General features: G+C 44.0%; 1 protein-coding gene across 1 annotated transcript in view; it reads left to right on the forward strand.

Annotated features, from left to right (window-relative positions):
* LOC123039328 (polygalacturonase ADPG1-like) overlaps window positions 1–11,818 on the forward strand; it is a 123,614-nt gene extending 111,796 nt beyond the window's left edge. Inside the window, exons 5-12 of the mRNA XM_044462537.1 lie at window positions 9,753–9,887; window positions 9,990–10,127; window positions 10,243–10,404; window positions 10,499–10,522; window positions 10,639–10,928; window positions 11,042–11,150; window positions 11,276–11,392; window positions 11,532–11,818. Of these exons, the coding sequence (XP_044318472.1) occupies window positions 9,753–9,887; window positions 9,990–10,127; window positions 10,243–10,404; window positions 10,499–10,522; window positions 10,639–10,928; window positions 11,042–11,150; window positions 11,276–11,392; window positions 11,532–11,756 (1,200 nt within the window). The 3' untranslated portion in view covers window positions 11,757–11,818. The remainder of the gene's footprint in view (window positions 1–9,752; window positions 9,888–9,989; window positions 10,128–10,242; window positions 10,405–10,498; window positions 10,523–10,638; window positions 10,929–11,041; window positions 11,151–11,275; window positions 11,393–11,531) is intronic.
* The last annotated feature ends 624 nt before the right edge of the window (window positions 11,819–12,442 follow it).

A 12,442-nucleotide genomic window follows, 5' to 3' on the forward strand; every position in this document is an offset into this window, starting at 1 on the left:
CTAGAGTCAATAATCTAGTTCACATCGCCATGTGATTTAACACCAATATTCACATCTGTATGTGATTAATACCCATAGTTCACATCGTCATGTGACCAACACCAAAGGGTTTACTAGAGTCAATAATCTAGTTCACATCGCTATGTGATTAACACCCAAAGAGTATTAAGGTATGATCATGTTTTGCTCGTGAGAGAAGTTTAGTCAACGGGTCTGTCACATTCAGAGCCGTATGTATTTTTCAAATATCCTATGTCTAAATGCTCTGCACGGAGCTACTCTAGCTAATTGCTCCCACTTTCAATATGTATCCAGATTAAGACTTAGAGTCGTCTGGATCAGTGCCAAAACTTGTATCGACGTAACCCTTTACGATGAACCTTTTTGTTACCTCCATAATCGAGAAACATATCCTTATTCCACTAAGGATAGTTTTGACCAATGTCCAGTGATCTACTCCTAGATCACTATTGTACTCCCTTGCTAAACCAGGGCAGAGTATACAATAGGTCTGGTCCATAGCATGGCATACTTTTATAGAACCTATGACTGATGCATAGGGAATGACTTTCATTCTCTTTCTATTTTCTGCCGTGGTCGGGATTTGAGTCTTACTCAATTTTACACCTTTGTAAGACAGGCAATAACTCTTTCTTTGACTGTTCCATTTTGAACTACTTCAAAATCTTGTCAAGGTATGTACTCATTGAAAATCTTATCAAGCGTCTTGATCTATCTCAATAGATCTTGATGCTCAATATGTAAGTAGCTTTACTGAGGTCTTTCTTTTAAAGAACTCCTTTCAAACACTTCATTATGCTTTCTAGAAAAATTCTACATCATTTTTGATCAACAATATGTCACTCACATATACTTATCAGAAAGGTTGTAGTGCTCCCTCTCACTTTATTGTAAATACAGGCTTCACTTCAAGTCCGTATAAAACTATATGCTTTGATCAACTTATCAAAGCATATATTCCAACTCCGAGATGCTTGCACCAGTCCATAAATGGATCGCTGGAGCTTGCACACTTTGTTAGCACCTTTTGGATCGACAAAACCTTCTGGTTGCATCATATACAACTCTTCTTCTAGAAATGCAGTTTTGACATCCATTTGCCAGATTTCATAAAATGTGGCAATTGCTAACATGATTCAGACAGACTCTAAGCATCGATACGAGTGAGAAAAAACTCATCGTAGTCAACATCTTGAACTTTGTCAAAAACCTTTTTCGACAAGTCTAGCTTTGTAGATAGTAACACTACTATCAACGTCCGTCTTCCCCTTGAAGATCCATTTATTTTCTATGGCTTGCCGATCATCGGGCAAGTCAATCAAAGTCCACACTTTGTTCTCATACATGGATCCCATCTCAGATTTCATGGCCTTCAAGCCATTTCGCGGAATCTGGGCTCATCATCGCTTCCTCATAGTTCGTAGGTTCATCATGGTCTAGTAACATGACTTCCAGAATAGGATTACCGTAGCACACTGGTGCGGACCGTACTCTGGAAGACCTACGAGGTTCTGTAGTAACTTGATCTAAAGTTTCATGATCATCATCATTAGCTTCATCACTAATTGGTGTAGCAATCACTGGAACTGATTTCTGTGATGAACTACTTTCCAATTCGGGAGAAGGTACAATTACCTTATCAAGCTCTACTTTCCTCCCACTCACTTCTTTCGAGAGAAACTCCTTCTCTAGAAAGGATCCATTCTTAGCAACGAATGTCTTGCCTTCGGATCTGTGATAGAAAGTGTAGCCAACAGTCTCCTTTGGGTATCCTATGAAGACGCACTTCTTCAATTTTGGTTCGAGCTTATCAGGTTGAAACCTTTTCACATAAGCATCGCAACTCCAAATATTAAAAAACGACAACTTAGGTTTACTGCTAAACCATAGTTCATACGGTGTCGTCTCAACGGATTCAGATGGTGCCCTACCTAAAGTGAATGCAGCTATCTCTAATGCATAACCCCAAAACGATAGTGGTAAATCGGTAAGATATATCATAGATCGCACCATATCAAATAAAGTGTGATTATGACGTTCGGACACACCGTTACGCTGTGGTGTTCCAAGTGGCATGAGTTTGTGAAACTATTCATATTATATTAACTGAAGGCCAAACTCGTAACTCAAATATTCATGTCCACGATCAGATTGGAGAAACTTTTGTTTCTTGTTACGATGATTATCCACTTCACTCTGAAATTCTTTGAACCTTTCAACTATTTCAGACTTATGTTTCATCAAGTAGATATACTCATATCTGCTCAAATCATCTTGTGAAGGTCAGAAAACAACGATACTTTCCACGAGCATCAACACTCATTGGATCGCATACATCGGTATGTATTATTTCCAATAAGTCAGTAGCTCGTTCCATTGTTCCGGAGAACGGAGTTTTAGTCATCTTTCCCAAAAGGCACGGTTCGCAAGCATCAAATGATTCATAACCAAGTGATTCTGAAAATCCATCTTTATGGAGTTTCTTCATGCTCTTTACACCGATATGACCCAAACGGCAGTGCCACAAATGAGTTGCACTATCATTATTAACTTTGTATCTTTTGGCATCAATTTTATGAATATGTGTATCACTATGATCGAGATCCAACAAACCATTTTCATTGGGTGTATGACCATTGAAGGTCTTATTCATGTAAACAGAATAACAATTATTCTCTGACTTTAAATGAATAACCGTATCGCAATAACATTATCAAATCATATTCATGCTCAATGCAAATACCAAATAACATTTATTTAGGTTTAACACTAATCCCGAAAGTATAGGGAGTGTGCGATGATGATCATATCAATCTTGGAACCACCTCCAACACACATCGTCACTTCACCCTCAATGTCTCTGTTTATTCTGTAACTCCTGTTTCGAGTTACTAATTTTTAGCAACCGAACAAGTATCAAATACTCAAGGGCTACTATAAACACTAGTAAGGTACACATCAATAACCTGTATATCAAATATACCCTTGTTCACTTTGCCATCCTTCTTATCCACCAAATATTCAGGGCATTTCCGCTTCCAGTGACCATTTCCTTTGCAGTTGAAGCACTTAGTTTCAGGCTTTAGTCTAGCTTTGGGCTTCTTCACGGAAGTGAAAACTTGCTTGCCATTCTACATGAAGTTCCCTTTCTATCCCTTTGCCCTTTTCTTGAAACTAGTGGTCTTGTCAATCATCAACACTTGATGCTCTTTCTTGATTTCTACCTTCATCGATTTCATCATCATGAAAAGCTCGGGAATCGTTTTCGTCATCCCTTGCATACTATAGTTCATCACAAAGTTCTAGTAACTGGTGATGGTGACTAGAGGACTCTGTCAATCACTATCTTATCTGGAAGATTAACTCCCACTTGATTCAAGCGATTGTAGTACCCAGACAATCTGAGCACATGCTCACTAGTTGAGCGATTCTCCTCCATCTTTTAGCTATAGAACTTGTTGGAGACTTCATATCTCTCAACTCGGGTATTTGCTTGAAATATTAACTTCAATTCCTGGAACATCTCATATGGTCCATGACGTTCAAAACATCTTTGAAGTCCCGATTCTAAGCCGTTAAGCATGGTGCACTAAACTATCAAGTAGTCATCATATTGAGCTAGCCAAACGTTCATAACATGTGCATCTGCTCCTGCAATAGGTCCGTCACCTAGCGGTGCATCAAGGACATAATTCTTCTGTGCAGCAATGAGGGTAAACCTCAGATCATGGATCCAATCCGCATCATTGCTACTAACATCTTTCAACATAGTTTTCTCTAGGAACATATCAAAATAAACATATGAAAGCAACAACACGAGCTATTGATCTACAACATAATTTGCAAAATACTACCAGGACTAAGTTCATGATAAATTTAAGTTCAATTAATCATATTACTTAAGAACTCCCACTTAGAAAGACATCCCTCTAATCCTCTAAGTGACCACGTGATCCAAATCAACTAAACCATAACCGATCATCACGTGAAATGGAGTAGCTTTCAATGGTGAACATCACTATGTTGATCATATCTACTATATGATTCACGCTCGACCTTTCGGTCTCAGTGTTCCGAGGCCACATCTGTATATGCTAGGCTCGTCAAGCTTAACCTGAGTATTCTGCGTGTGCAAAACTGGCTTGCACCCATTGTAGATGGACGTAGAGCTTATCACACCCGATCATCATGTGGTGTTTGGGCACGACGAACTTTGGCAACGGTGCATACTCAGGGAGAACACTTTTTATCTTGAAATTTAGTGAGAGATCATCTTATAATGCTACCGTCAATCAAAGCAAGATACGATGCATAAAAGATAAACATCACATGCAATCAATATAAGTGATATGATATGGCCATCATCATCTTGTGCTTGTGATCTCCATCCCCGAAGCACCTCCATGATCACCATCGTCACCGGCGCGACACCTTGATCTCCATCGTAGCATCATTGTCGTCTCGCCAATCTTATGCTTCTACGACTATCGCTACCTCTTAGTGATAAAGTAAAGCACTACAGGGCGATTGCATTGCATACAATAAAGCGACAACCATATGGCTCCTGCCAGTTGCCGATAACTCGGTTACAAAACATGATCATCTCATACAATAAAATGTAGCATCACATCTTGACCATATCACATCACAACATGCCCTCCAAAAACAAGTTAGACGTCCTCTACTTTGTTGTTGCAAATTTTACGTGGCTGCTACGGGCTTAGCATGAACCGTTCTTACCTACGCATTAAAACCACAACGATAGTTTGTCAAGTTGGTGCTGTTTTAACCTTCGCACGGATCGGGCGTAGCCACACTCGGTTCAACTAAAGTTGGAGAAACTGACACCCTCTAGTCACCTGTGTGCAAAGCACGGCGGTAAAAACAGTCTCGCGTAAGCGTACGCGTAATGTTAGTCCGGGCCGCTTCATCCAACAATACTGCCGAACCAAAGTATGACATGCTGGTAAGCAGTACGACTTGTATCGCCCACAACTCACTTGTGTTCTACTCGTGCATATAACATCTACACATAAAACCTGGCTCGGATGCCACTGTTGGGGAACGTTGTAATTTCAAAATTTCCCTACGCACACGCAAAATCATGGTGATGCATAGCAACGAGAGGGGGTGTGTATCTTCATACCCTTGAAGATCGCTAAGCAGAAGCGTTTATCAACGCGGTTGATGTAGTCGTACGTCTTCATGATCCGACCGATCCAAGTACCGAACTCACGACACCTCCGAGTTCTGCACACGTTCAGCTCGATGACGTCCTCAACTTCTTGATCCAGCAAGATAGGCGAAGTAGTAGATGAGTTCCGGCAGCACGACAACGTGGTTATAGTGTTGGTGAAGAACAATCTCCGCAGGGCATCGCCTAAGCACTACAGAAACTATGACGGAGGATAAACTAGAGGGGACGGGGTTGCCGGCACATGGCTTGGTGTTTCTTGATGTGTCTTTGGTGCTAGCCCTGCCCCTCTATTTATATGTTGAGCCTTGGGATCGAAACTTGGAGTAAAAGCCTCCACAAAGTCAGTTTCACCCGAAAGGCAAGAGTCCTTCTCGGACTTCAGGGCCAGACGCCAAGGTTCCCTGGCATCTGGCCCCTGGACTCCGCAAAACTTCCTTTTGTGCTTTCCAAAAACCTCGTTGGCTTTCCCCTTTGGCCCAAATAAAGTTTTCTCGTGCCCAAACATTTCGTGAAACATCCGGAACCCCTTCCGATGGATTTCGGAACCTTTCCGGAGATCAAACACTACTATCCACATATCAATCTTTACTTCCGGACCATTCTGGAGTTCCTCGTCATATCCGTGATCTCATCCAAAACTCTGAACAACATTCGGTCACCAACATACATAACTCATAGTACTATATCGTTAACGAACGTTAAGCATGCGGACCCTACGGGTTCGAGAACTATGTAGACATGACCGAGACACCTATCTTGTCAATAACCAATAGCGGGACCTGGATGCCCATATTGGCTCCTACATATTCTACGAAGATCTTTATCGGTCAGACCGCATAACAACATACATTGTTCCCTTTGTCATCGGGATGTTACTTTCCCGAGATTCGATCGTCGGTATCTCAATACCTAGTTCAATCTCATTACTGGAAAGTCTCTTTACTCGTTCAGTAATACATCATCCCGCAACTAACTCAATAGTCACATTGCTTGCAAGGCTTATAATGATGTGCATTACCGAGAGGGCCCAGAGATACCTCTCCGACAATCGGAGTGACAAATGCTAGTATGGAAATACGCCAACCCAACAAGTACCTTCGGAGACACCTGTAGAGCACCTTTATAATCACCCAGTTACGTTGTGAAGTTTGGTAGCACACAAAGTGTTCCTCCGATAAATGGGAGTTGCATAATCTCATAGTCATAGGAACATGTATAAGTCATGAAGAAAGCAATAACAACATACTAAACGATCGGGTGCTAAGCTAACAGAATAGGTCAAGTCAATCACATCATTCTTCTAATGATGTGATCCCGTTAATCAAATGACAACTCATGTCTATGGCTAGGAAACATAATCATCTTTGATTAACGAGCTAGTCAAGTAGAGGCATACTAGTGACACTCTGTTTGTCTATGTATTCACACAAGTATTATGTTTCCGGTTAATACAATTCTAGCATGAATAATAAACATTTATCATGATATAAGGAAATAAATAATAATTTTATTATTGCCTCTAGGGAATATTTCCTTCAAGGGCACCACTAGTGTAATCATGGCATCTTGCAATGTGCAAGGGCGTGAGGAGAATATGGTGGCCCTAGTGATCTCTTGGGGAGCATTGTGCCTCCACACCGCGGAGACGTGTCTCCCACTAAAGGGTGGGAACTTCGCCTTTATCGACTCCACTTGTGGTTATTTCCTACCTTTACTTTGTGTAAGCTTATATTGTGTTTATATCTTGTGCTTGCTTGTGTCTTCTTGTCGTGCTTGTCATATAGGTTTTTCACCTAGTTACCTATCTAGACAACCTACTTTCTTGTCAAGCACTAATTTGTTAAAAGAGCTAAAAATTGGTAGTTGCCTATTCACACCCCCCCCCCCCCCTCTGGTCAACCATATCAATACTCTCAATTAGCATCAGAGCCTCACCTCTTTATTAAGGGCTTTCGCCGTCTAAAGTGTATAGTTGGTGGCAGGATGAGGGGTGAGGAAGTACTCGCGTCCGTGGTCACGACCATGGTCCCGAGATGTTATCGAAATTCTACTTGAAAGAGTAAGAATAAAAGAGAGAGAGAGAGAGAGAGAGATTGTTAATCTAGAGCCCGACTGTAACACATTGATCGAGAAAAAGTAGTCTACATGCAGCTCTCTTCTAGTCGTATGCATCACTCATGGTAATATTAAATGGTTAGAGCCAATATAAGAGCTACCCTGCTATATGAGTAGATTTTCATGAAGGGCTTAGGTGACATAGCATTTCTTTATAGCCTGCAGCCGGCTACATTAATAACCCTGTTCTTAACTTGCCTGAACTTCCCAACCGACTACGAATCATTTACCTGGGTGGTCCCCTATGATGTTGCTTGGCTGTTCGGTGCCGCGAGCAACCTATCAGAATTCCGCGACTATGCAGCCAGCGGCCTGGGGGCTTGTTGGGCACGACCATGCGATCGGGTACGTAGAGCCTTTTTGTTTGGCCTTCTTTAGATGCTCTAATGCCCAACCTCATCAAATGGGCCTGAAACCACTGGCGGGTGGGTGCTCGATGTGCGATGTGTCAATTTTCCATGGCCCCTCAACATTGAACCTGGTGCATCCTGTGTGGTGTCATTGATCCCGCTCATTTAGCATTGGAGATTTTTTTTACTTGTTCCGCGCATTGGCGGGCTTGTGTGTTTCCCGGGCTCATTCGTAGTATCAATTGGCCACTTGTTGCTTTCTCGTGTAGTTCAACCGCCATGTCACGCATACCTTAGCACATTTACCTGGACAGGTGGCTCATGCGAAGAACCTGGTTGAGTGGACCCAACATGTGGTAATGGCTCATGTCATCACGTGGATCGTCTTTTCGGCTCGCTCGGTTTTACTCCCTCCGTTTTTAAATATAAGTCTTTGTAGAGATTTCACTATGAACCACATACGGATGTATATAGATGCATTTTAAGTGCAGATTCATCCATTTTGCTCCGCATGTAATCCACCTAGTAGAATCTCTATAAAGACTTATATTTAGGAACGGAGAAAGTATTTTGCATGTGTCGTTTCAGTGGAGAAACTCTTCTAGGCAAGCTCTCTTCTCAGTTTCTTCCCTACCGCGGTGGGGTTTGATGGCAGCTATGTCGTGCTCGTTTGTGGGATAGTGTCGCTCGGATGCTTTGCATGCCCGGCAATGGTCTCCATGCAAAACCATGAATTGGGGGTTTGAGTTTGTTGATTAGGAGCTTTGGAATGGCTTTGGTGGGATAGTTTACTTAGGGCAGGGCCGGTGCACCATATCTTGAGCTATATCCAATGACATTAAATGAATGTTTAGATATAGCAGTCTCAGTGACAGTGCACTATACGTTCAGTATTGCATCTAAAACAAGTCATTTTGACGCATTTGGCGAGAGAAAACTTAAGAGATATCTGCATTTGATGTTAAGATTAATATCAAAACTAAGATATGGTTGATTTCTCTTTCCTCATTAAATAAGATGCCATATCAGATCTTTGACCATGAAACGATACGGCTAACCGTAATGGGAGTATCATAATTGACTAGTATAATGCATACAAAGTAGGCAATTTTGATGAGGTTGCATAGAATTAAATAAAAAAAGTGATGGTCGAGTATCATATTATGATACCGTATTATAATAAATGATATTCTACTAATATGTGTCATGCATCAATAAATAAGATATGATACTATTCTATAATACCGTGCACTACGGAAATAATATCATATACTAATATTATATGCATGATACTGGTACATGATACTCCCATTACAACTAGCGTTGAAAGTATAAGCGTTGAAAGTGCACCGAAATTGTTTGCACATTCAATTTGGGACGATTAAGCATTACATCTGCGCAATCGAACGTATATCTCTTTTATTTTGTGGGGCAAACGTACATGTCGCTCCATCGATTTTCATTTCTTTGGCGCCAGAAGATGACAAAAGATCCATCTGGTACCGATGGGCGTTGACAGATACAAGATCTGGCAAAATGCTATGTGGCTTCAACACCACTTGGGCAATCTTCAACACCAAAACAAACGGTGCCGCCTCTTTGGTTGTTTCAAAAAATAAATGAAGAAAAGATGCCACCCCCAGTTTCGACGCTTCTCCGACATACATATATACTCCCTCCGTCCCAAATTACTCGTTGTGGTTTTATTTGAACTAAAACCACGACGAGTAATTTGGAACGGGGGAGTACAAACCATCACCGAGTGCAGCCAAGTGTTTTTTAGATGGGTCCACATGTCATAGATGCACTACCACGTATGCTTTCGGCACTCTTCATTTCAGCCCGACATAAACTTGAAGAGGATATATATACCCCCACGGAAAAACATTTCAGGATCGAACGGAGCTTGGCACTTGACTCCACTCACACACTGCGGGAGAGTAAGGACACCACAACAGTTTTGCACGTGCGAACGACCTTACGAGTCCCACCTCTATGGTACGCACTAATGTCGTCTAAGACAGAGCACATAACTTGAGGATAGTGCACAGTACTAAGTAATCTTGCAGGGTATCATCGGCACCCGCACGGCCACCCTGCTCCTCGCGGGCCTCGCGTGGTGTGGCGTGCTCGCCGCCGCCGCCGGCGTGTTCAACGTCAAGGACTACGGTGCTCGAGGCGACGGGACCACGGACGACACCAAGGTACGCACGCGCGCGCGATGCCCGACTTGCCGTCGCGCTCTCCATCGAAATAACTCAACCTACGTTACGGATGTGCGTTGGTTTTCTGTACTGCATGGGAAGGCGTTCATGGACGCATGGACGGCGGCGTGCGGCGCCAGAGGATGGTCGGCGACGCTGCTCGTGCCGGCGGCCAAATCCTTCCTCGTCGGCCCCACCAGGTTCAGCGGGCCCTGCGCCTCTAGCAGAATTACCGTCCAGGCACGCATGCACCGTTCGTCTTTCCTGATCTCGTCTTAGGTCTGGTCCGTGGTTTCCATGGCTAGGTCTCATTTGACGGTCAGGAAATCCTGCGGCCTTTCTTTGGCTGTCGTAGGTCATGGGCACGATTACAGCGCCGCCGGCGCGCCCATGGAGCGAGAAGAACTATTGGCTGATGTTCTACCAGGTCCACGGGCTCACGGTTACCGGCGGCAGCACCGGCTTGCTCGACGGCAGAGGCGGGACGTGGTGGGGCGATAAATGCAAAGGCCATGCTGTGAGAGGCCAACTCACCTCTTGCAAGAAAGAACGAAAAACTTTTAATTCGTACTTGCATTTTCTACTCACCTACTATTGTTCTTTTCTTTCAGGACTGTATACCTAAGGCGCCGACGGTTAGTACAAACGTGTAGTAGAAAGCAAGTATAATGTCTAGGAAATTAGCATTCGCAAATCAACGTGCATGTAATCTCATTGCGTACTATACGTGCCACCGCATGGATCGATACAGTCCTTGGTGGTCATGAAATGCGCCGACGTGGAGCTGAGCCAATTCAGAAGCAAGAACAGCCCGCAGATGCACATCGCTGTCAGCCAGAGCAGCAAGGTCCACCTGACGCAGCTGACGATCACCGCGCCCTGGGACAGCCCCAACACCGACGGCGTGCACGTCGACCGGAGCCAAGACGTCCGCGTCACCAGATCGACCATCGGCACCGGCGACGACTGCATCTCCATCGGCCCCGGGAGCCGATTCGTCACCGTGGACGGAATCGTCTGCGGCCCCGGCCATGGTGTAAGGTACCAAGAAAAGGCTTACAATAGGGAGGCTTCTTCCATCTGCATTTTCTATTTACCATGCACTCCAACTCCAAGAAGAGGAGTAAAATGACGTGATTGTGTTTCTTGGCTAGTGTGGGGAGCCTGGGCAGGAAGGGAGCAACCGAATCCGTGGAGTATATCGACGTAAAAAACGTCCAGTTCATCAATACCGCGAATGGAGCAAGGATCAAGACGTGGCAGGTACTAAAGTGCTAGCTAGTGTATCGACACGCCATGAAACCAACCTGAAACCGGCCTTCTCTTACTAACGAGCTGATCATATGATTTTGACGCCCGGGTGATTATACTGTTTCTTGGCACTGCAGGGTGGGAAAGGTTACGCGAAATCCATCTCCTTCACCGACATAAAGTTCACCAACGTAGACCATCCTGTGGTCATCAACCAGTTCTACGTCGACCGCCACGACGTTCCAAACATGGTAGTAGTGCATTTGTTTATTAACTGTTTGGACGATCTGTATACGCGTGGAGCAGCTAGTACTATCAAGTTCCTCCAACTATAAGTATTTCGGTACAGAGGGAGTACTAATGTTTGTGCTGGGGGATCTTTATTTGCCGTAGGGGGCGGTGGTGCTGAGCAACATAACGTATACGAACCTGAAGGGAACTTCGAGGTACAAGACGGCCGTCGAGTTCGACTGCAGCGAGAGCGGCAGCTGCACGAACATCCACGTCAACTCCATGGCGATCACAGCTGCGTACGTTGGAGAAACCGCGGCCCGCTGCCAGAACGCGCAAGGGGACACCTCCGGATATGTCTACCCCAAGATCCCTTGCCTTAGATAATGTATGTAATAGAAAAAAAAGATAATGTAATAATACCCAGCCCAGGGTCTAGCACGGCATTTGAAAAGGGGTAAAGATAACGTAATAATAGTCCGTTGGAACTGGTTGTATTTTCGTTCTATACAATCAAAAGAGGTAAAGCCCGGTTCAGAAAAAGGCAGTGCATTTGGAGTGAGTATCCGGCGATACCATCTCCCACATGTTACCATGCTCCAATTTTAAATAAATCTATTTTAAATGTTTTAAAATTCTGGAGAAAAATGTGAACCTTCGCAAGGAATATGTCTACAACCTTTAAAAATTGCAAATCGACTGAACTTCTACTTTTGGAATGTCCCTATTTCTTGGACGACCTCTTCTGCTAGAAAAACACAATCCACAAATTCGAAGGCCTAGCCAACCGAAAATAGAAAAAACAAACGCAGACATGAAAATGAGCCCGACCGAAGTGCGCAGAGCTGGCCCCTAGCCCCTAGCCCTGCCGCTGGCCATTAGCCGGCGATGGCCACTGGCCTCCTGGCGTGTGCCACTCCGGGCTCGCTAGCCACTGCCCTCTGAGGATCCATCGCTCCGGTCTCCCCAGCCACCGAGATGGCTCTCTTGGACCTTCATTTCCAGCCAGAACCTGAGTTTGAAGACAAGATGCGCAGAAGCTTTGGATCTCAGGTAAATCACCTAGAAGGAAG

The sequence above is a fragment of the Triticum aestivum genome, chromosome 2B (genome assembly GCF_018294505.1).
Source record: "Triticum aestivum cultivar Chinese Spring chromosome 2B, IWGSC CS RefSeq v2.1, whole genome shotgun sequence".
Taxonomy (NCBI): Eukaryota; Viridiplantae; Streptophyta; class Magnoliopsida; order Poales; family Poaceae; genus Triticum; species Triticum aestivum.